The 21,173-nt window shown below is 34.6% G+C and overlaps 1 protein-coding gene across 36 annotated transcripts; it reads left to right on the top strand.

The window, feature by feature from the left end:
- The first annotated feature begins 4,052 nt into the window (after positions 1 to 4,052).
- Positions 4,053 to 19,545, top strand: LOC104648455 (uncharacterized). Of its 36 annotated transcripts, XR_011210722.1 has the most exons (7): positions 4,129 to 4,257; positions 4,366 to 4,414; positions 5,574 to 5,631; positions 7,128 to 7,275; positions 8,775 to 8,850; positions 12,159 to 12,223; positions 19,265 to 19,545. XR_011210722.1 is itself a non-coding variant. In XM_069286916.1 (6 exons), the coding sequence occupies exon 5, from the start codon at positions 12,784 to 12,786 to the stop codon at positions 13,741 to 13,743; it is 960 nt and encodes a 319-aa protein (XP_069143017.1). In that variant the 5' UTR covers positions 4,060 to 4,118; positions 4,366 to 4,414; positions 5,574 to 5,631; positions 12,159 to 12,223; the 3' UTR covers positions 13,744 to 14,257; positions 19,265 to 19,545. The 36 variants fall into 36 exon arrangements, 5 of the variants coding, with proteins under 5 accessions (XP_069143019.1, XP_069143017.1, XP_069143016.1 ...); XM_069286916.1 differs by lacking the exons at positions 4,129 to 4,257; positions 7,128 to 7,275; positions 8,775 to 8,850 and adding exons at positions 4,060 to 4,118; positions 12,784 to 14,257; XR_011210723.1 differs by lacking the exon at positions 7,128 to 7,275 and having other exon boundaries at positions 19,265 to 19,404.
- The last annotated feature ends 1,628 nt before the right edge of the window (positions 19,546 to 21,173 follow it).

Genomic DNA, 21,173 nt, shown 5'->3' with positions numbered 1-21,173 from the left:
TGAAACTAAATTCTTTCTCAATTCTAGAACATATGAGATCCTATTCAAAGTCACCACCTTGCCTGATGTCATCTTTAATAGAACTTTGCCAGTTCCTTCCACCTTTGCAACAACGGAGTTTGCCATAAACAATTTTTCATCTGTAAGTGTTGGAGTATATGATGAAAATAATTCTTTGTTGGCACAAACATGGCATGAGGCACCAGAATCTATCCACCATTCTCTTGGATTTCCAACCAAGTAACATTCTGAAAGCATTGCACAGAGATCGTCCATTTTTCCTTTGGATTCATCCAAGTTTGCTTGATCCTTCTTTTTCTTGTCTTTCTTAGGACCCCGACATTCATTAGCCCTATGACCATGTTTACCACAATTAAAGCAGTTTCCGTTGAATTTCTTCTTAGGAGGATTGCTTTTTGGACTAGATGCTTTCTTTCTTTTCTTTAATTTTGTGGGATCTTCTTCAACAAAATTTACTCCAGATATTGGTGAATTACCACGTGACCTCTTTTCTGCAGCCTTATATCCGCTTCGATTCTCAACCTTACTATGAGATCTTCAACAGTCATCTTCATGCGTTTGTGTTTCAAGTAGTTTTAAAGTCCTTCTACGATGGAGGTAACTTTCAAATAATTGCAGCCACTTGAAAAGCATCATTCACAATCAATCCTTCAGCAAGAAGATCATGGATTATGACCTGCAATTCTTGAACTTGGGTGACGACAGTCTTACTGTCTATCATCTTATAGTCTAGAAATTTTGCCACAATGAATTTCTTCATTCCGGCATCTTTGGTTTTGTACTTCTTTTTTAAAGCATCCCTGAGTTCTTTTGAGGTTTTGGCATTGCTGTACACATTGTACAAATCATCTTGCAGACCACTCAAAATATAATTTTTATACAAAAAATCTGAGTGTGTCCATACTTCTATTACCAAGAATCGTTTATCAGCCAGAGTTTTATCTGACATAACAGGAACATTCTCATTAATGAACTTCTGCAGACTTAATGTGGTGAGATAGAAGAACATCTTTTGCTGCCATCTCTTAAAGTCGACTCTAGAAAACTTTGCAGGTTCCTCAGCCGGCGCTAAGGCAGCATTTGGACGATTATGTGCAACCGATGTTGTTGCAGCACTTACTGTCCAGCATTTGTTTGACTTGAATTAGTCTTTTTTTTCTATCACAAATGGCAGATAAGTTAAGTATTTGAAATACTAACAGTAAAGAACAAATCTTTACAAAAATTGTTTCTGATTTAACGATGAAGTTTTTATGTTCTTTTAATTGTTAATCGAATGAATTTTAAAAATTCAAGCAGTGTAGAAAACCATAAAGGTTTTAATCTCCAGAAACCTGAAACACAGAAACTGTTAAATTTCTTAAGATTGTTATTCTTACAATAACCTGTATTTATAAGGTTAATAAACAGAAACAGAAATAAGATGAAGCAGAAAAAATTACAAAATACAAGAATTAATCCGAGTCTACAGAAACTACTGTGTGTCCTTAAAAAATATAATCCCCTCACTGTACCCAAGGTTATGGATTAATTTCTCCCCAGATAAAATGGATTAAACCTGTTAAAGAAATAGCGGTACCTCAAATTTCTTTAACTTCAACGAACTTAAGAACAACAACAAGTCACACAAACTCAGTGGATTGACACTTTGATTTTATTTGAGAGAAAAATAAAAATGCAGTGAAAGAAAAATTTTCAGTTTTTTAAAAAATCAAAAATTGACTTCCTTTTATAGTCATTTTCAGCAAGGAACATGTCTGTTCAGTGAAATTTGTTCAGACCCATTTTATCCAAAAAGTTGTGTCATTTGGAAAAAGTAACAAATTTTTGGAAAATTGTGTCTGTTAGGAAAATAACGACTTTTTGGAAAGTAACGACTTTTCGGAAAGAGTAACAACTTTTCGGAATGTTAGCGTTACCTGCAAATTTATAAGAGATAATTTTAGCAAGATTTATTTGATTTAACAAAGTCGAAGCCGAAGCCGAAGCCGAGGCTGAGGCCGAGCGAGCGACGACGACGACGGCGCGAGGGGGAATCTTCTTCTTAGCTCTTTAAGAAGTAATGGAAGTGCTTCCTTCTATAAAGGCAACAATTTCCCTTTCTTTTGCCGATATGGGAGAAATGACTTTTCATTTGCACTTTGCAAATGACTTTTCATTTTCCCTCTAAAGTAGTTCCGTCACTATTCATATTCTCTCTTTTCTTTTCTCATTCACACTTGCTAAATCCCAACAGAAATATCTTTTCAAGGCATTCCCACATGTAAAATGATAGTTGATTCTTTTACAAAAGGTTATCTTTACAGATTTGTTTGAAAAATATGCTAAGGTTTAGATTTGCAGAGGATTTTATGATTTTTCAGTGTTGTCAGATAACGTGGTTGTTATAATATTCTTAAATATATAAATACTATCGAATTTATGTTCATATATAGTATGCATATTTTGTAAGAAATAAAGTATGTCGAACAAGTCGTGACATTGACTCTCTCGCACGAACAATCACCTTTTATATCGAGGAATGTGAAAAGTTAAGTTTCAGCACGATATTATGACTTGTTTTATGAGTCACACAAGTGTTTCTCCAAGAAAATGAGTTTAAGGATCACTGAAGAGAGAAACTAGGTTAAATTTTTTTGAGGTGTTAAGACCAAGGTCTGTACGATGTAGGATAATAAAAAAAATGAGACACATACACTAGTATAAGGTGAACAAATTGTAGCACGTGTTTCATATCACGTGTGTAGTTATCAATGGGTAATGAAAAAACAGTTCCCTACTTCATCATTATGTGAGACCCCTAAAAGTTAAAAGGAATTTTCAACGAAATACCTCGTTGACCTTTTGTTGTGTCTTGAAGTTTAAATCGATATTTATACTTTAACATGTTACTAATAGTCATGAATACTGCAATGCAGTGTATGTCTGGAAAAACAATTCAGTTGTAATAGATAGATTCGAGTAAAAAGGAAAGACGATTAATTGAATTCTTGTATACAAAAACCAACTATTGAACTAACCATATTGATATTTATGAGTATGAAGTAAAACATAAACTCTTGTTAATCTCTTTAAGAGGATGACTGATCGAATAAGTAATTACTAAAGTAGCGAATGAAATCTCGGGTATTGTGACTAATAATGTCCTTTATTTGTAGTGAATTATTTTCACATGTGATTGAGTTCCTATGTATGACTAGTAAAATTTGAAGACAAACTTTGATATTAACAAATTACATGAACCATTTGTCCTATGAATTGTGTGTCTAATTGATTTTGTATCGGTTTAGATCTTGTCCACCATGTGCAAAGTGGAAAATGTATATTTATAGTTGTAGGTCGTCCGTGTGGATCAATCTGATCTTATCCGACCTGATCCATTTTATTTAATTTCTTCATAAAAGAATTATATAAATGGATATGAATTGCTTTTTGAAAATAAGAGGGAACAATTAGAAAGTTGTAGTTGTTCAAACCTCTCCTTTAAAAGGAGACCTCTTCTTTTTCAGAAGAGCATACATGACAGAACCTTTTTTGCTAATATTTAAACGACTCACTAACAAACACTTAGGTGTAGTTTAGTGGATTAAATAAGAATAATATCAAATAAAGTGTATTAGTAATTCTTGCGTTAGAATTATATTTATTAGTTATATTTAAATTAATTATACATAAATTATTTTTATGCATTGTTTTGTTTAATGTATTAAAATAATATGTATTACATAAAAAAATTAATTTACAAAGATATCTTCCACTAATGCAATCATTAGTTACACATAAATTAGAAAAGAGTGTCAAACAAGGTACTAATAAAACACAATGCTAATAAATTATTTTTTCTAATATGCTCTGCCAAACGACCTCTTTAGTTATTCAAAGAGGTATTTGGAGCAATTTATTTTGCTAGTAAAATCAACATCAATAATTTTCGTTGCAAGCATTAAGATACACACCATTTTGTTATTTTGCTCTTAAATCAAACATTAATATATATATATATATATATATATATATATATATTTGTACAACAAACAACAAAGATTGTACTTGTAAAGTAGCAACATTCAATATGAACCCTTGAATTTTTATCTTTGGTACACATGTCTATTTTTTAGTTTAGGGGAAGACAGTTGTTTCCCACTTCTATATGTTCCTTCTACTTTTACTCTATTACTAATTTATACAGAATTGATGGCTCTCTAATTTCCAATTGATTATTTCCATTGTTGCTTGGTGATCTCTACTTATATTTTTTTCTCATCAGCTTTCTTCTATATAAATATTCTATATTAAGATGTTCTAGTCAGTGATTTAAAAATATGTTGTATCGATTGTTTATAGGTGTGAAGAGACTCAGTGCTAAGAAATTGGTTATTCAAAGTTATTACAAGTGAGTATTATGTCTTTTTTCTTTGTTGTTGAAATGTATCTTATGTCTCCGTTAAAACTTAAATGCTAGAACTGCAGATTTTTTTTTATCTCAAAATAATTACTAAGATCTTCTTAGACTTACAGTAGTTTGAACTGATATATCAATTGTTGATTAACATAAATCTTCACTTTGTTATTGCTTTTATTTCTATTTCTAATTATTTGAGTTGTTTTATTGGATATATTGTTGTTTTGTATCCCTACATTTAAAAAGAATGACTTTTTTTTTACTTCGTTTCAAAAAGAATGTTTCATTTTCTTTTTTGATAACACTTTAACTTTAACTTTTTACTTGACATATTTAACACCACAAGATTAAAGGACATTTTGGTACATTTAACATAACTTTATTTTTGAACCACAAGATTAGAAAAATCTTTTTTCTTTTCTTAAACTCCGTCCCAAGTTAAACTAGATCATCCATTTGAAACGGAGGGAGTATCTTTTTAAGGAAGTTTGACCATAGTAAGCCATTAAACGTAGTTCTTGTTAACGTTTTATGTAATACTTTATTAAAAAAAATTCAATAACTAAAAGACAAAAATCTGATAGAGTTTTTTAAAATTTTACAAACTAATATAAACGTAATTCTCATTAAAGTTTTATGTAATAATTTATTCAAAAAAATTCAATAACTAAAAGACAAAAATTTGATAGAGTAAACACACTCAAAATGTTATTGTCAGTAACATTTTATATTTCGTTACTGTGAAACACGTTTTACAGTTAAAACATGACTTACAATAACGTTTCTCTGGAATGATTAAAAATTAAAATTCAATCTCATACATGTCTCATTCAACTTTATATATAAATTTCTCTTATCTTCTCTTTTTATACATAGATAATACTTTTGCAAGAAAAAAAGAGCGACGAGGGATTTTCTACGATATCAATTAATTTATTTTTTTAATAGTTGTCTTGCTTACTTATTGCATTAATCAATTCAATAATCGTAAGAAACCAATTGGTCTATTATTTGGAAGGAATGATTACTTAGACTCGAAGAAGATCTCTCATATGATTTATTCGCAAATTTTGAAATTGAAAAGATATAAGACAAGCTCCAATTTGTTCAAAGTTTTTCTCACATTTTTTTTTTCTTTTTGTTTAAAAAGGTATTGTCTATGTATAAAAGAAAAAGAAAAGTGAAAATCATACATATTTCAAGTGAAGGTATGTACAATTATATCTATCTATTTTAATAGTGGAAATCTGAATAATGAATGAGGCACGTACAAGATTGAAATTTCAATTTTCAACCATCTCAGAGAAATGTTACTGTGAGTCACGTTTTAGCTGTAAAACGTGCTTTAGAGTACGAATTATAAGACGTTACTGACAATTACATATTATGTCTGTTTACTCTGCCGTAGTTTTATCTTTTTGTTATTGAATTTTTTTGAATAAAATGTTACCTATAACATTATTGAGAACTACGTTTATACTAATTTTGTAAAATTTTAAAATAATATATTATCTTTGATAAATTAATTTTAATAATGACCTACTTTGATGAAAAATTCGTCGTTTTAACATAAATCTTTACTTTATTATTACTTTTATTTCTCTTAGTATTTTTTTGAGTATTGAAACTAAAGTCTCTGAAATTGCATGAAAAAGAAACAATATATATATATATATATATATATATATATATATATATATATATATATATATATATATATATATATATATATATATATATATGTATATGTATATATATATATATATATATATATGTATATATGTATTGTTTGTACTAAGTTTGAAAAAATTATTTTTATGTAAGTTTTCAAATTTTTTTAAAGGGAAACTTCACTCCGTTAATTATGTAAGTATTCATCTTTTAGATCTAGTAACTTCTCATATATGTAAATTATGCTTGTTTATTTTGTTTAATATATTTTCTTTAATATGAATCTATGTTACTTAGTATATGGTTAGTCTCTTAGCCCCTAAGCATCGATGGATGAGCCTGTAAATTCCTAGGAATCTGATAGGTCATGGTGAATGTTCTTAAGGAAGAACTACTAGTGACCATATCCGGGGTGTGGTTAAAGAAGACTGTAATTAGGAACAAAAGCTAAGCGAAAGAAGTGAACAGTAACAATAGATTCATTAAGAAAAGACTTAATGCATATGGATTAATAATAATAGGTGTTAGGGGTTAACTAGAAAAAAATTAGGAATAAAGATATTAATTGTAATATATAATGACAGATTGTCAGACCTAAAAAAATCAATTATTGGATTAACTGATGTAGATATGACAAATAATGGAGGAATATTTTATATAAGTCCAGACTTCATGATGAATTTAAAAGAATTTGGAAAACATATTAAAATAGGATTACAAACTAAAGGATATGAAGAAATTCAAAATGGAAAAAACCTACTAATGTGCATAGGATGTTTAGGAAAAATAACAGACAACAGTAATACTAGATTTAAATTACAAAAAAAAAAGATATAGTAGAAGTAATGGGAAATAAAGGAATAAAACTAGTAAAACCTATAAAGATAAATCTTGAAAAAAACGCGGGATTAGATTGGAAATTAGATGATTTTATGAAAAGAGAAAGTTTCATTCCTGATGCTAATCTAATGTACATAAATTCTAAGGGTGAACCTTCGATTAGATTTACAGATTATAACTATGTAACTCACAGAGATATAGAAGAAAAAAGCATCCTGAAGGAAGTACCATTAGAAGGAATGAACATTGAAGTAATATTAGAAGAAGTTTTTATTAGTTCTGGAGGTACTATTTTCTTATTGAGGATGCTATTAGTACATCGCGAATCTACTAATGCTAAGGTATCTATTTTGTGTTTTCCTAATTGAAGTCTTGTTAATACTATAACAGTATTTTTTTTTATCTTCATTGCATATTAAGGTGTTAAATTCTTCATTCATTAATTCTTATATCTTCTATATTAAAATTTCTTTGTCCTTTGCTTCCTGTCTTAGAATATAATGGTCCTACAAGTTTTCCTAAATCTTTAATAAATGGTCTGACATAGTTTATTATTTCTAAAAAAATTTGTAAGTCTTTTAAACTATTTAATCTATTTGGCATATCTAAGATTTTTTTGGCTATATGAGGTTGTAGTTTAATTTTTCCTTCTCCTAATATAATTCCTAAAAAAATTATATAATTTTTACATAATTTCATTTTCTTTTTACTAATTATTATTCCATTATTAACAAATAACCTAAACACCGTTTGTAAATGTCCTAAATGTTCTTTTATATCCTTTCTGAATACTAATATATCATCTACTATACTAAGACAAACCTTTTGTATTCTCCGAATATTTTATTCAGTTTTCTTTGAAAAATTGGAGGCGCAGTTTTTAAACCAAATGACATGACTAACCATTCAAAATGTCATTCTAGACATGTAAGATTGTCCATTCAATATTATCCGGATGCATTTTTATCTGCCAAGACCCTGATTTACAATCAAACTTACTAAATATTCTTTTTCCTTGTATTCTATTTATTAGTTCTATTTTATCTGGTAATTTATATCCGTTTGTTTTAATGTTATCGTTTAGTCTTTTATAATTTATTACCATTCTAGCTTTTCCTCTCACTATTTTATTATGATTTCTTACCATAAATGCTGCCGATCTATGTTTTGAGGTTGATCTTTTTATTACTCCTAACTCTAATAGTTCTTTAATTTGTGTACTAAAATCTTCCAGATCTTGATTAGTTGCTTCTATCGCAGCAGCTTTTATTATGTATTCAGGGTTTATAATGTCTAGTTTACACACAATTTTGTTATTTTTCCAATGTTTTAAGGGCATTTCACCTGTTATTTCTATTTGATATAGAATTTTTATAATATTGTCTAAGTCTTGTTGGTTTTTTATTTTTCCTATTTTCTGATTTCCTGTTTTGAAATTATATAATTTTGTTGCTATTTCTATTAAAACATAATTTTTGTCTAAATTATCCAATTCTTCTAATTCTTCTATTTCTGATTAATTTTCAGATATTATATTACAACCATTTTCACTACATGTTGAATTATTTTTACAATTATCGCAATATTTTTCTTTTGATTTATGTCTTATTTTGGTATTAGATTTACTAGTTAAAACCGATGTATGAGTGACACTTTTTAGAAAATTATTCCATCACTTGTTATATTAGTCCCTCCTTTATTATGTAATATAAAATCTAGTCCTAATACAAAATCTACACTTATATTCAAGTCTCTTACCCATATTTTATCCATTTTATAAGTAGGTTTATAGAATTCTGAACATGTGTTTAAAAAACTAATATGTTCTTTATCTATATAGTGTCTATATACATTATGTGTTCCGTCCATTTGCATGGCTGCGAGCGGCTTTGCTAAGGTTTTTATTAGTTCTGGAGGTACTATTTTCTTATTGAGGATGCTATTAGTACATCCGAATCTACTAATGCTAAGGTTTCTATTTCGTATTCTATTAATTGAAGTCTTTTTAATACTTTAACAATATTTTTTTATCTTCATTGCATATTAAGGTGTTAAATTCTTCATTAATTAATTCTTGATTGTCTAATGATGTCCGTGATTCAATATGTTTTCCCTTTTCTAATGTTATTATTCTGTCTTCTAATTCTTTTACTTTTGTTTCTAAACTTAATACTTTAAGGTTTATTAAAGGTTCATTTCTATATATTTCTTTTTTATTTTGGATTATTAGTCCTAGTTGGTTTTCTATGCAAGTTATGCATCCTTCTTTAAAACATTTACTACGTTTAGCTGTTTTATTTTTGCTAGGATACCATTTGCACCAACAACATGGGTTACTATCTAAACCTGTGTCCTTTTCAAAATTATGTTCGCATTCTATTATTTTCATAAAATTAACTTGTAAATCTTCTAAGTTCAGGTCTTCTAGTCCTATTTCATTAATTAGTTCTTCTCCTTCTGAATTGGGGAAACTCTCTTCTTTAGTCTGCTCTTCTACATCGATACTTACTACAAAGTAAATATTCTCATTATCTGACATATATTCGTTTATATTTAATAATGCTTTATTAAATTATCCTACTAGTTGAGCATTTCTAGTTTTTGTGTTACATCTTTTAGGACAAGTATTTGTCAAATGTTCTATACTTCTGCATGTGAAACATTCTAACTTATTTTTATAGTTTCTATCTGTTCTGTATTTTTTAACATGTCTATCTCTATTTAGATATGGTTTTCTAGCCGAAGATTTTCTAAGAAAGTATTCTTTCTTACTATATCTTTTATTATATTGTGGTTTATATTTTTTATATTTTTTTTCTTTTATATTGGTCTTTATCATAGTTTTGAGCAGTGTATATTAAATCTTTACAGAAATTCATCTCATTTTGTTTTAATTATTTTTGTATTTGTAGGTGCGTGCACTTTTCTTGTTGTATTTCCATTATGTGTTGTATCCTATGTCCTATAGACCATTTAGCCTGAGGATTTTGTAATATTCCTTCTCGTTTACTCCATTTGTCTTCTATTTCTCTTCCTAAAGCTCCAGACAATTTATTAAATAACTTTTTTCCTAGATCTTGATCGAAAGCATTACCACTAATTGTACAGTAGTAAAAATAATCATTTAAGAATTTCTTTATATGGTACCAGTTACTTATACTCAAGTGCCCTAATTTTATTACAACATTTCTTGTAGTGTTACTAATCCACTATTAGGGTCTTCTCCTGTTATTAATGTATGAATTTTATTTGTAAAGTTATATGGATTTGGTCCTAATGATGCCAAATATTGGAACTCCTTTGGGAATTCTACCTTATAGGCTTCCCATAATGCTTTAGGTGGATTCTCCTAAAAAGGTTTCTAAATACTCATACATAGTTTCTGCATCTGTTTCAGTATAATTTTCTATGAAATCTGCTACACCAATTCCTTTTCATAAATCAATTACTGAATTCCATCTTTGTGGATCATGTGCTGCTATATTTAATATTTTTCCTTTACTTCCTCCTTTCTGTAGTATTTTGGTTCTTCTATAGGCATTCTTTTTCCTATTGGTTTTAGATTTGCTGGGAGAACATCACCCTGTCTATACACTCTTCTACGTGGTATATTTCCAGTACTATTGTCTGTTGTATATCCTTGTTCTGTTGTTCTTTGGAATGGGTTACTTGAGCTTGCTGACTCCATTAGTTCTTGTAACGACCTGTTTAGTCGTTTTGAGCATTAGATTATATTCTGGAAAAACAGGCTGAGGCGACGGACCCAACGACGGACCGTCATGGGCACGACGGACCATCGCAGGGTCTCGTTTCAAAACACTTAGAAAAACTGAAAATTGGGTACTGAAAATCGACTCTCTGAACTTCGTAACGAAATGGCAGGACGGACCGTCACAGGCGTGACGGACTGTCACAGACCCTTGGTGGAAATTTGGGTCTCTGAACTTTGCGACGACCTGCAGGACGGACCGTCGCAGGCACGATGGCCCGTCACAGGTTGAGTAAATCCCAGTTTGGGTCGGATTTCTTCATACGTTTTAAGGGACGTTTTTGACTATTCTTGCCTTAATTATAAAGTTAGTGGGTTAATGTTAATAAGTCTAATTACTTGGGGGTTAAAAGAGGTAACCTTAAGTTAATTAATGGGCATTATTGCCATCTTTTATTCTTAATTATATGTTCATTAGGGTAAAAGAAAGAGGGTTTGAATAAGAAAAAATAGAAAGAACAAGGAGAGACAGCAAAAGAAAGAGAACAAGTAGAGAGAGAGAGAGAAACGAAGAGGATAGCAAGGATTTTGAAAAGATAGCTTGTTGATCACTAGTCTTCGGTGGAGGTAGGTTATGGTTTTCATGCTTTCATAGTAAACTCTTAATAGAGAATGATATGTATTGGTAGTATTGTAAAACCCTGCTATGTGCTTAATTGTACGCATGCATGAACGTGATTATATAATTGTGATTATATTAAGCATGATGAAGCTATTGAATCCCAAATCTTGATAAAAACCTAATCTCTTGTTAATGATGATGCCTTGATATAAAAGAAGGCTTGATGAACTAAAGTAATGAGATTGATGATGCCTTGGTGAGAAAGAAGGCTTGATGAATTGATAGAAAGAGATTAGGGGATCGGGTGTCACGAACCGACACGTAGAATTAGGGGATCGAGTTTCACGAACCGACACGTAGATTTAGGGGATCGGGTGTCACAAATCGACACGTAGAATTAGGGAATCGGGTGTCACGAACCGACACGTAGATTTAGGGGATCAGGTGTCACGAACCGACACGTAGATTTAGGGGATCGGGTGTCACGAACCGACACGTAGAATTAGGGGATCGGGTGTCACGAACCGACACATAGATTTAGGGGATCGGGTGTCACGAATCGACACGTAGATTTAGGGGATCGGAGTGTCACGTACCGACACAAGAGAAATAAAGATAATGAATCTTGAAAGATGTTAATATACTCAATGTAAAGAACATAATTCCCAAATGAGTATAGTATTGAGGCTTGAGTCCTCATGTGTGAACATGATGGTAATGGTTAATGATATAGTACTTGTTGTTGCTACATGTTGAGTATCATAGTTGAGTTTATGATATTACTTGTATATATTGTTTTCTATTTTGAGTTGGCCGATGATATCTACTCAGTACCCGTGTTTTGTACTGACCCCTACTTTTATGTTTTCTTCTTGTTTATTTGTGGAGTGCAGCAAACGTGCCATCGTCTTCAATTCAACAGTAATTCAAGCCAGTCTTACTAAATCGGAAATTCAGGGTGAGTTAATGCTTCTAGCTTGGACTGGATCTCCTTCTTCAAGTCTTGATGCCTTGAACTTTCGGCATGGACTAACTTCTTATGTATTTTTAGCTTTTAGAATATTCTTAGTTTAGTCATTTGATCGTAGATGTTCTTGTGATGATGACTTCCAGATTTTGGGGGAATAATAGATGTTGAATTTTAGAAGTTAATGAATTGGTCTTTATTTAATGAGTTTAAGTGTTCCGCATTACTTTCTGTTGATATTATATTGAAATGTTAAAGTTAGATTGGTTGGTTCGCTCACATAGGAGGGAAAGTGTGAGTGCCAGTCGCAACCCGGTTTGGGTCGTGACAAACTTGGTATCAAAGCATTAGGTTCGTTGGTCTCATCACACAAGAACAGGTCTAGTAGAGTCTTAAGGAATGGTACGGGGACGCCTTTACTTTTCCTTGAGAGGCTATAAGACTTTAAGAAAATTTCACTCTTTCATTCTTTCTTTCGTGCTACTACTTGAGTCCAATTGGTATCTAGGCGATACGAATTGGTATCTGACCATCTTCACCCTCTTTCGTAGATGGTTAGAACTAGAGCAACGACTACACCAACACCAACACCAGCACCGGCGGTACAGGGTGCGTCTGAGCCAGCCACTGGGGCTGTAGCTCGAGGAAGAACAGCGGCAAGGGGCCGTGGTAGAGGTCGTGGGAGGACGTCCTCTAGAGGAAGAGGACGAGCACCGAGCCCATCTGGTACTAGGGCGGTGACTCCTCCACCGGCTGAGGAAGTGATAAGAGAGGGCGAGGATGGGGTGAATGAACAAGTGAAAAATGAGGAAATGCCACCCCAACCTACCCCAGAGATGATCAATCAGGTTCTTGCTTATCTTAGCGGGTTATCTGATCAAGGTCAGGCACCTCCAGTGTTTTCTGCGCCAACACCTCCGGTTTCAGAAGTACAACATGCAGCCACTATGGCTCCTCGTATGGAGGCCTCATTGGACATAGGCACATTTCCACGTCTGACTACTGGGCCTATAATGACAAATGATCAGCATGAACTTTTCAGTAAGTTCTTGAAATTGAAACCTCCGGTCTTCAAGGGTGCTGAATTAGAGGATGCCTATGATTTTCTGGTTGACTGTCACGAGCTACTACACAAGATGGGTATAGTAGAACGGTTTGGTTTGGAGTTTGTGACTTATCAGTTTCAAGGGAACGCCAAAATGTGGTTGCGGTCACATATCGAGTGTCAACCAATAGAGGCACCACCTATGACTTGGGCCTCATTCTCTAGCTTGTTTATGGAGAAGTATATCCCCCGAACTTTGAGGGATAGGAAAAGGGATGAGTTCTTGAGCCTAGAGCAAGGTAGGATGTCGGTCAATGCATATGAGGCTAAGTTTTGTGCGTTATCCCGGTACGCCACCCAACTATGTTTCAGTCCACAAGAGCGAATTCGCCGGTTTATGAAGGGGTTGAGGTCAGAATTGCGGATTTCGGCCTTACAGATAGCGGCAACGGCAAAATCCTTCTAAGAGGTGGTAGACTTTGTGATAGAAGTGGAAGGAGTGAAGCCAGACGACTTCACTACGACATCGACATCAAAAAGGTTTCGAAAGGGAGGTGAGTTTAATGGTGCTTACAATAGAGGACAGGGTTCGGGAAGTTACTCAGTCCGACCAATTCAGTCTTCACTACAGACTGTAGTTGGGGGACCACCTCAGACCGGTCAACACTTCTCCGAGAGACCTATGCTTGACTCCAGAGAGTGTTACGGATGTGGGAAGACTGGACATATTAGGAGAAATTGTCCAAAACAGAGTTACAGACCCCCAATAGCTAGAGGTAGAGGTGGTCATGGTAGAGGCCATTTTTCTGGAGGGCGTGGTGGTCGAGGAAATGGTGGTCACCAAAACGGCCGAGGTGATGGGCAAACTGGAGCCACTACATCACAACATGGTAGGGGCAACGGACAGACGAACGATAGGGCCCATTGTTACGCTTTCCCTGGGCGGTCTGAAGCGGAGGCATCTGATGCTGTCATCACAGGTAATCTTTTGGTTTGTGATTGCATGGCTTCTGTATTATTTGATCCCGGATCCACATTTTCTTATGTTTCTTTCACATTTGCTAATGGTCTTAATTTACATTGTGAATTGCTTGACATACCTATTCGTGTTTCTACTCCGGTGGGTGAGTCTTTGATAGTTGAAAAGGTGTATAGGTCTTGTCTTGTAACTTTTGTGGGGAGCAATACTTATGTAGACTTGGTTATCTTAGAAATGGTTGATTTTGATGTAATTCTGGGTATGACTTGGCTTTCTCCGCAATTTGCGATCTTGGATTGTAATACTAAAACGGTGACGTTAGCCAAGCCTGGGACTGATCCGTTAGTGTGGGAGGGTGACTACACTTCCAATACGGTGCGTATCATCTCCTTTCTTCGTGCTAAGAAAATGGTTAGTAAAGGGTGTTTAGCTTTCTTGGCACATCACAAGGATGACACTACCCAAGTACCTTCGATTGAGTCAGTTTCGGTAGTCCGCAAGTTTTTGGATGTGTTCCCTGCAGATCTTCCTGGTATGCCACTAGATAGGGATATTGACTTCTATATCGATCTTGAACCAGGCACACGCCCCATTTCTATACCCCCTTATAGAATGGCCCCGCAGAGTTAAGAGAGTTAAAGGCCCAACTTCAAGAGTTGTTGAGCAAAGGCTTCATTAGACCAAGTGCATCTCCTTGGGGTGCTCCAGTTTTGTTTGTGAAAAAGAAGGATGGGAGTTTTCGAATGTGCATAGACTACAGAAAACTGAATAAGGTAACCATAAAGAACAAGTATCCTCTTCCTCGCATTGATGACTTGTTCGATTAGTTACAAGGTGCTTGTGTCTTCTCTAAGATTGACTTGAGATCCGGTTATCATCAGTTGAAAATACGGGCAACGGATGTGCCAAAGACTGCTTTTCGAACGAGGTATGGGCATTACGAATTTGTAGTGATGTCTTTTGGTCTTACGAATGCCCCTGCTGCGTTCATGAGCTTGATGAACGGGATTTTTAAGCCATATTTGGACCTCTTCGTGATCGTATTTATTGATGATATATTGGTATACTCAAAGAGCAAGAAGGAACATGAAGAGCATTTGAGAATGGTATTGGAAATGTTGAGGGAGAAAAAGCTTTATGCCAAGTTCTCTAAGTGTGAGTTTTGGCTAGATGCAGTGTCCTTCTTGGGGCACGTGGTTTCTAAAGAAGGAGTGATGGTGGATCCTTCTAAGATTGAGATAGTAAAGAATTGGGTAAGACCTACTAATGTGTCAGAAATAAGGAGCTTTGTTGGGTTAGCTAGCTACTACCGTCGATTCGTCAAGGGATTCTCTTCTATTGCTTCCCAACTGACGAACTTGACTAAGCAAAATGTTCCATTTGTATGGTCGGATGAGTGTGAGGAAAGCTTTCAGAAGCTCAAGACTTTGTTGACTACCACACCTATCCTTACCTTGCCAGTAGAGGGTAAGAACTTCATTGTTTATTGTGATGCATCCTATTCTAGTTTGGGTGCAGTACTAATGCAAGAGAAGAGTGTGATTGCTTATGCTTCAAGGCAATTAAAGGTGCATGAACGTAACTATCCGACCCACGATTTGGAATTGGCTGCGGTGGTGTTTGCATTAAAGCAATGGAGACACTATTTATATGGGGTTAAGTGTGAGGTCTACACGGATCATCGTAGCCTTCAGTATGTTTTTACTCAGAAAGATTTGAACTTGAGGCAGAGGAGATGGATAGAACTACTGAAGGACTACGACATCGCTATTTTGTATCATCCGGGGAAGGCGAATGTTGTAGCGGATGCTCTAAGTAAAAGGCGGGAAGCATGGGAAGTCTAGCTCACTTGCAAGCTTCTAGACGCCCACTGGCTAGAGAGGTTCAGACTCTAGCTAATGACTTGATGAGATTAGAAGTAAATGAGAAGGGAGGATTGTTGGCTTCTGTGGAGGCAAGATCTTCCTTTCTTGACAAGATTAAGGGAAGACAGTCTGATGATGAGAAACTGCGCAGAATTCAAGATAAGGTATTGCGAGGAGAGGCTAAGGAAGCACAAATTTATGAGGAAGGTGTTTTGAGGATCAAGGGAAGGGTATGCGTACCCCGCGTCGATGATTTGATCAACACTATTCTGACAGAGGCTCATAGTTCAAGGTATTCTATACATCCGGGTGCAACCAAGATGTATCGTGACCTAAAGCAACACTTTTGGTGGAGTAGAATGAAGCGTGATATTGTTGACTTTATTGCCAAGTGTCCAAACTGTCAACAAGTAAAGTATGAACACCAGAGGCCCGGAGGAACACTTCAGAGAATGCCCATTCCTGAATGGAAGTGGGAGAGAATTGCAATGGACTTTGTGGTTGGTCTTCCCAAGACATTGGGAAAGTTTGATTCTATTTGGGTAATTGTTGATAGGTTAACTAAGTCTGCTCACTTCATTCCGGTCAAGGTGACTTACAATGCAGAGAACTTAGCCAAACTTTACATCTCGGAAGTGGTGCGATTGCATGGGGTTCCACTATCCATCATATCAGATAGAGGTACGCAGTTTACTTCTAAGTTTTGGAAAACATTGCATGCGGAATTGGGTACTAGGTTGGACCTTAGTACTGCGTTCCATCCTCAGACCGATGGTCAGTCTGAGAGAACGATTCAAGTGTTGGAAGATATGCTTCGTGCATGTGTGATAGAGTTTGGTGGCCATTGGGATAGCTTCCTACCCTTAGCGGAGTTTTCATACAATAATAGCTATCACTCAAGCATTGATATGGCTCCATTTGAAGCATTGTATGGTAGGAGATGTAGGTCTCCCATTGGTTGGTTTGATGCATTTGAGGTTAGGCCTTGGGGTACTGACCTTTTGAGGGATTCGATAGAGAAAGTGAAGTCTATTCAAGAAAAGCTTCTAGCGGCGCAAAGTAGACAAAAAGAATATGCAGATCGAAAGGTTAGAGACTTAGAGTTCATGGAGGGTGAACAAGTCTTGTTGAAAGTTTCACCAATGAAAGGGGTGATGCGGTTTGGTAAAAGGGGTAAACTAAGTCCAAGGTACATTGGACCATTTGAAGTACTTAAGCGAGTAGGAGAGGTGGCTTATGAGTTAGCCTTGCCTCCAGGGCTGTCCGGAATACATCCGGTATTCCATGTGTCGATGTTGAAAAGATACCATGGGGATAGAAACTACATTATCCGTTGGGATTCAGTTTTGCTTGATGAGAACTTGTCTTATTGAGGAGGAGCCTGTTGCTATTTTAGATAGAGAAGTTCGCAAGTTGAGGTCAAGAGAGATTGCATCCATCAAGGTGCAATGGAAGAATCGACCCGTTGAAGAAACCACTTGGGAGAAGTAGGCGGATATGCGAGAAAAATACCCACATCTGTTTACAGATTCAGGTACTCCTTTTCGCCCTTGTTTTCCTTCTTTTGATCGTTCGGGGACGAACGATGGGTAAATTGGTATCTGTTGTAACGACCTGTTTAGTCGTTTTGAGCAGTAGATTTTATTCTGGAAAAACAGGCTGAGGCGACGGACCCAACGACGGACCGTCATGGCACGACGGACCATTGCAGGGTCTCGTTTCAAAACACTTAGAAAAACTAAAAATTGGGTACTCAAAATTGACTCTCTGAACTTCGTAACGAAATGGCAGGACGGACCGTCATAGGTGTGACGGACCGTCACAGACCCTTGGTGGAAATTTGGGTCTCTGAACTTTGCGACGACCTGCAGGACGGACCGTCGCAGGCACGGCGACCCGTCACACGTTGTGCAAATCCCAGTCTGGGTCGGATTTCTTCATACGTTTTAAGGGACGTTTTTGACTATTCTTGCCTTAATTACAAAGTTAGTGGGTTAATGTTAATAAGTCTAATTACTTGGGGGTTAAAAGAGGTAACCTTAAGTTAATTAGTGGGGCATTATTACCATCTTTTATTCTTAATTATATGTTCATTAGGGTAAAAGAAAGAGGGTTTGAATAAGAAAAAATAGAAAGAACAAGGAGAGACAGAAAAAGAAAGAGAACGAGTAGAGAGAGAGAGAAATGAAGAGGATAGCAAGGATTTTGAGAAGATAGCTTGTTGATCACTAGTCTTCGATGGAGGTAGGTTATGGTTTTCATGCTTTCATAGTGAACTCTTAATAGAGAATGATATGTATTGGTAGTATTGTAAAACCCTGCTATGTGCTTAATTGTACGCATGCATGAACGTGATTATATAATTGTGATTATATTAAGCATGATGAAGCTATTGAATCCCAAATCTTGATAAAAACCTAATCTCTTGTTAATGATGATGCCTTGATATAAAAGAAGGCTTGATGAACTAAAGTAATGAGATTGATGATGCCTTGGTGAGAAAGAAGGCTTGATGAATTGATAGAAAGAGATTAGGGGATCGGGTGTCACGAACCGACACGTAGAATTAGGGGATCGGGTGTCACAAACCGACACGTAGATTTAGGGGATCGGGTGTCACGAATCGACACGTAGAATTAGGGGATCGGGTGTCACGAACCGACACGTAGATTTAGGGGATCGGGTGTCACGAACCGACACGTAGAATTAGGGGAACGGGTGTCACGAACCGACACGTAGATTTAGGGGATCGAGTGTCACGAACCGACACGTAGATTTAGGGGATCGGAGTGTCACGTACGGACACAAGAGGATTAATGAATATGAGGGAGCGGAGTGTCACGTACCGACACAAGAGAAATAAAGATAATGAATCTTGAAAGATGTTAATATACTCAATCTAAAGAACATAATTCCCAAATGAGTATAGTATTGAGGCTTGAGTCCTCATGTGTGAACTTGATGGTAATGGTTAATGATATAGTACTTGTTGTTGCTACATGTTGAGTATCATAGTTGAGTTTATGATATTACTTGTATATATTGTTTTCTATTTTTAGTTGGCCGATGATATCTACTCAGTACCCGTGTTTTGTACTGACCCCTACTTTTATGTTTTCTTCTTGTTTATTTGTGAAGTGCAGCAAACATGCCATCGTCTTCAATTCAACAGTAATTCAAGCCAGTCTTACTATATCGGAAATTCAGGGTGAGCTAATGCTTCTAGCTTGGACTGGATCTCCTTCTTCAAGTCTTGATGCCTTGAACTTCCGGCATGGACTAGCTTCTTATGTATTTTTAGCTTTTAGAATATTCTTAGTTTAGTCATTTGATCGTAGATGTTCTTGTGATGATGACTTCCAGATTTTGGGGGAATAATAGATGTTGAATTTTAGAAGTTAATGAATTGGTCTTTATTTAATGAGTTTAAGTCTTCCGCATTACTTTCTGTTGATATTATATTGAAATGTTAAGGTTAGATTGGTTGGTTCTCTCACATAGGAGGGAAAGTGTGGGTGCCAGTCGCAACCCGATTTGGGTCGTGACAGTTCTTTTTGGCTAATTATAGATTCTAACTCAGTTGTCTCGCTATCACTTTCTTGTATTTCTTTTATTATATTATTAGCTTTTTCTAATTTTTCTTGTAATATTTTTTCTAATCTATAGCCTCTATTATCTGTCCTGAATTCACATATTTTAAAATGAGATGTTAACTTTTTTAAGTCTAAATTTCCTAGTTTACATCCTTTACATTTAAACAGTTTATTTATGTTGCTGTAACTTATCTCTTTTACTTTTTCTATTACTAGGTCTACTGCAAATTCTTCTTCTAATATTACTTCAATGTTCATTCCTTCTAATGGTACTTCCTCCATGACATTTTCTGCTTTTATATCTCTCTGAGTTACATAGTTATAATCTATAAATCAAATCGAGGGCTCACCTTTAGAATTTATGTACATTAGATGAGCATCAGGAATCAAACTTTTTCTTTTCTTAAAATCATCTAATTTCCAATCTAATACCGCGTATTCTTCAGGATTTATCTTTATAGGTTTTACTAGTTTTATTCCTTTATTTCCCATTACTTCTACAACATCTTTTATTTGTAATTAAAATCTAGTATAACTGTTGTCTGTTATTTTTTTTCTAAAATCCTATGCACATCAGTAGGTTTTTTCCATATTACATTTCTTCATATCCTTTAGTTTGTAATCCTATTTTAATATGTTTTTCAAATTCTTTTAAATTCATCATAAAGTCTGGACTTATATAAAATATTCCTTCATTATTTGTCATATCTACCTTAGTTAATCCAATAATTGATTTTTTTAGGTCTAACCATCTGTCATCATATATTACAATTAATATCTTTGTTCCTAAATTTTTTCTAGTTAACCTCTTAACACCTATTATTATTAATCTCATATGCATTAAGTCTTTTAATACATTATTTAGTTCTATTAGGGATTCTGAATTTATAAGATTTAGGGATATTAGGACCATATTACTATATTTCTCCAGCCCTTAGACAAAACCAAGATAAAACTCCACAATACAACATCCAAAAGGATACAAACAAAGTAATATTCTGTGATAATTGCTCATCCATGACCGAAGCATTTAAAAGGCTAAATCTAATAAGTGTAGCTCTAATGCAAGAAAATGCCAAGCTCAGGAAAAAACTCCGAAGAATGAAAAGCAAAGGTCAAACTAAACAAGATGTACAAACTTAGACAGATATACAGGGTTTTCCATCCCTAATAAAAATGGATGAGATGAGTGTGCATTTCCCACTGAAAGTAAAGAAATTCATTATATCGGATCAAGATACAGCTAGTCCGGTTCAAACGGTAGACTGTAAAGACTTATCAAATCCGTTTATGTCTGTCACTTTGCCAAAAACTAAAAATGAAGAAAGCTCATCTTCTTCTCAAAATAGACGAAGACTACCACGTTCTTTTACCAAAAACCTGAAACAGAAAACTAAAAAGACCCAGAAAACTAAAGACATGTAATTTTTCATTACCAAAGTAGTAGAAAAACTACTCA

This window comes from Solanum lycopersicum, chromosome 7 (assembly GCF_036512215.1).
Source record: "Solanum lycopersicum chromosome 7, SLM_r2.1".
NCBI classification, from domain to species: Eukaryota; Viridiplantae; Streptophyta; class Magnoliopsida; order Solanales; family Solanaceae; genus Solanum; species Solanum lycopersicum.
Note: the sequence above shows the minus strand (reverse complement) of the source record. Positions and strands in the feature narration are given on the sequence as shown.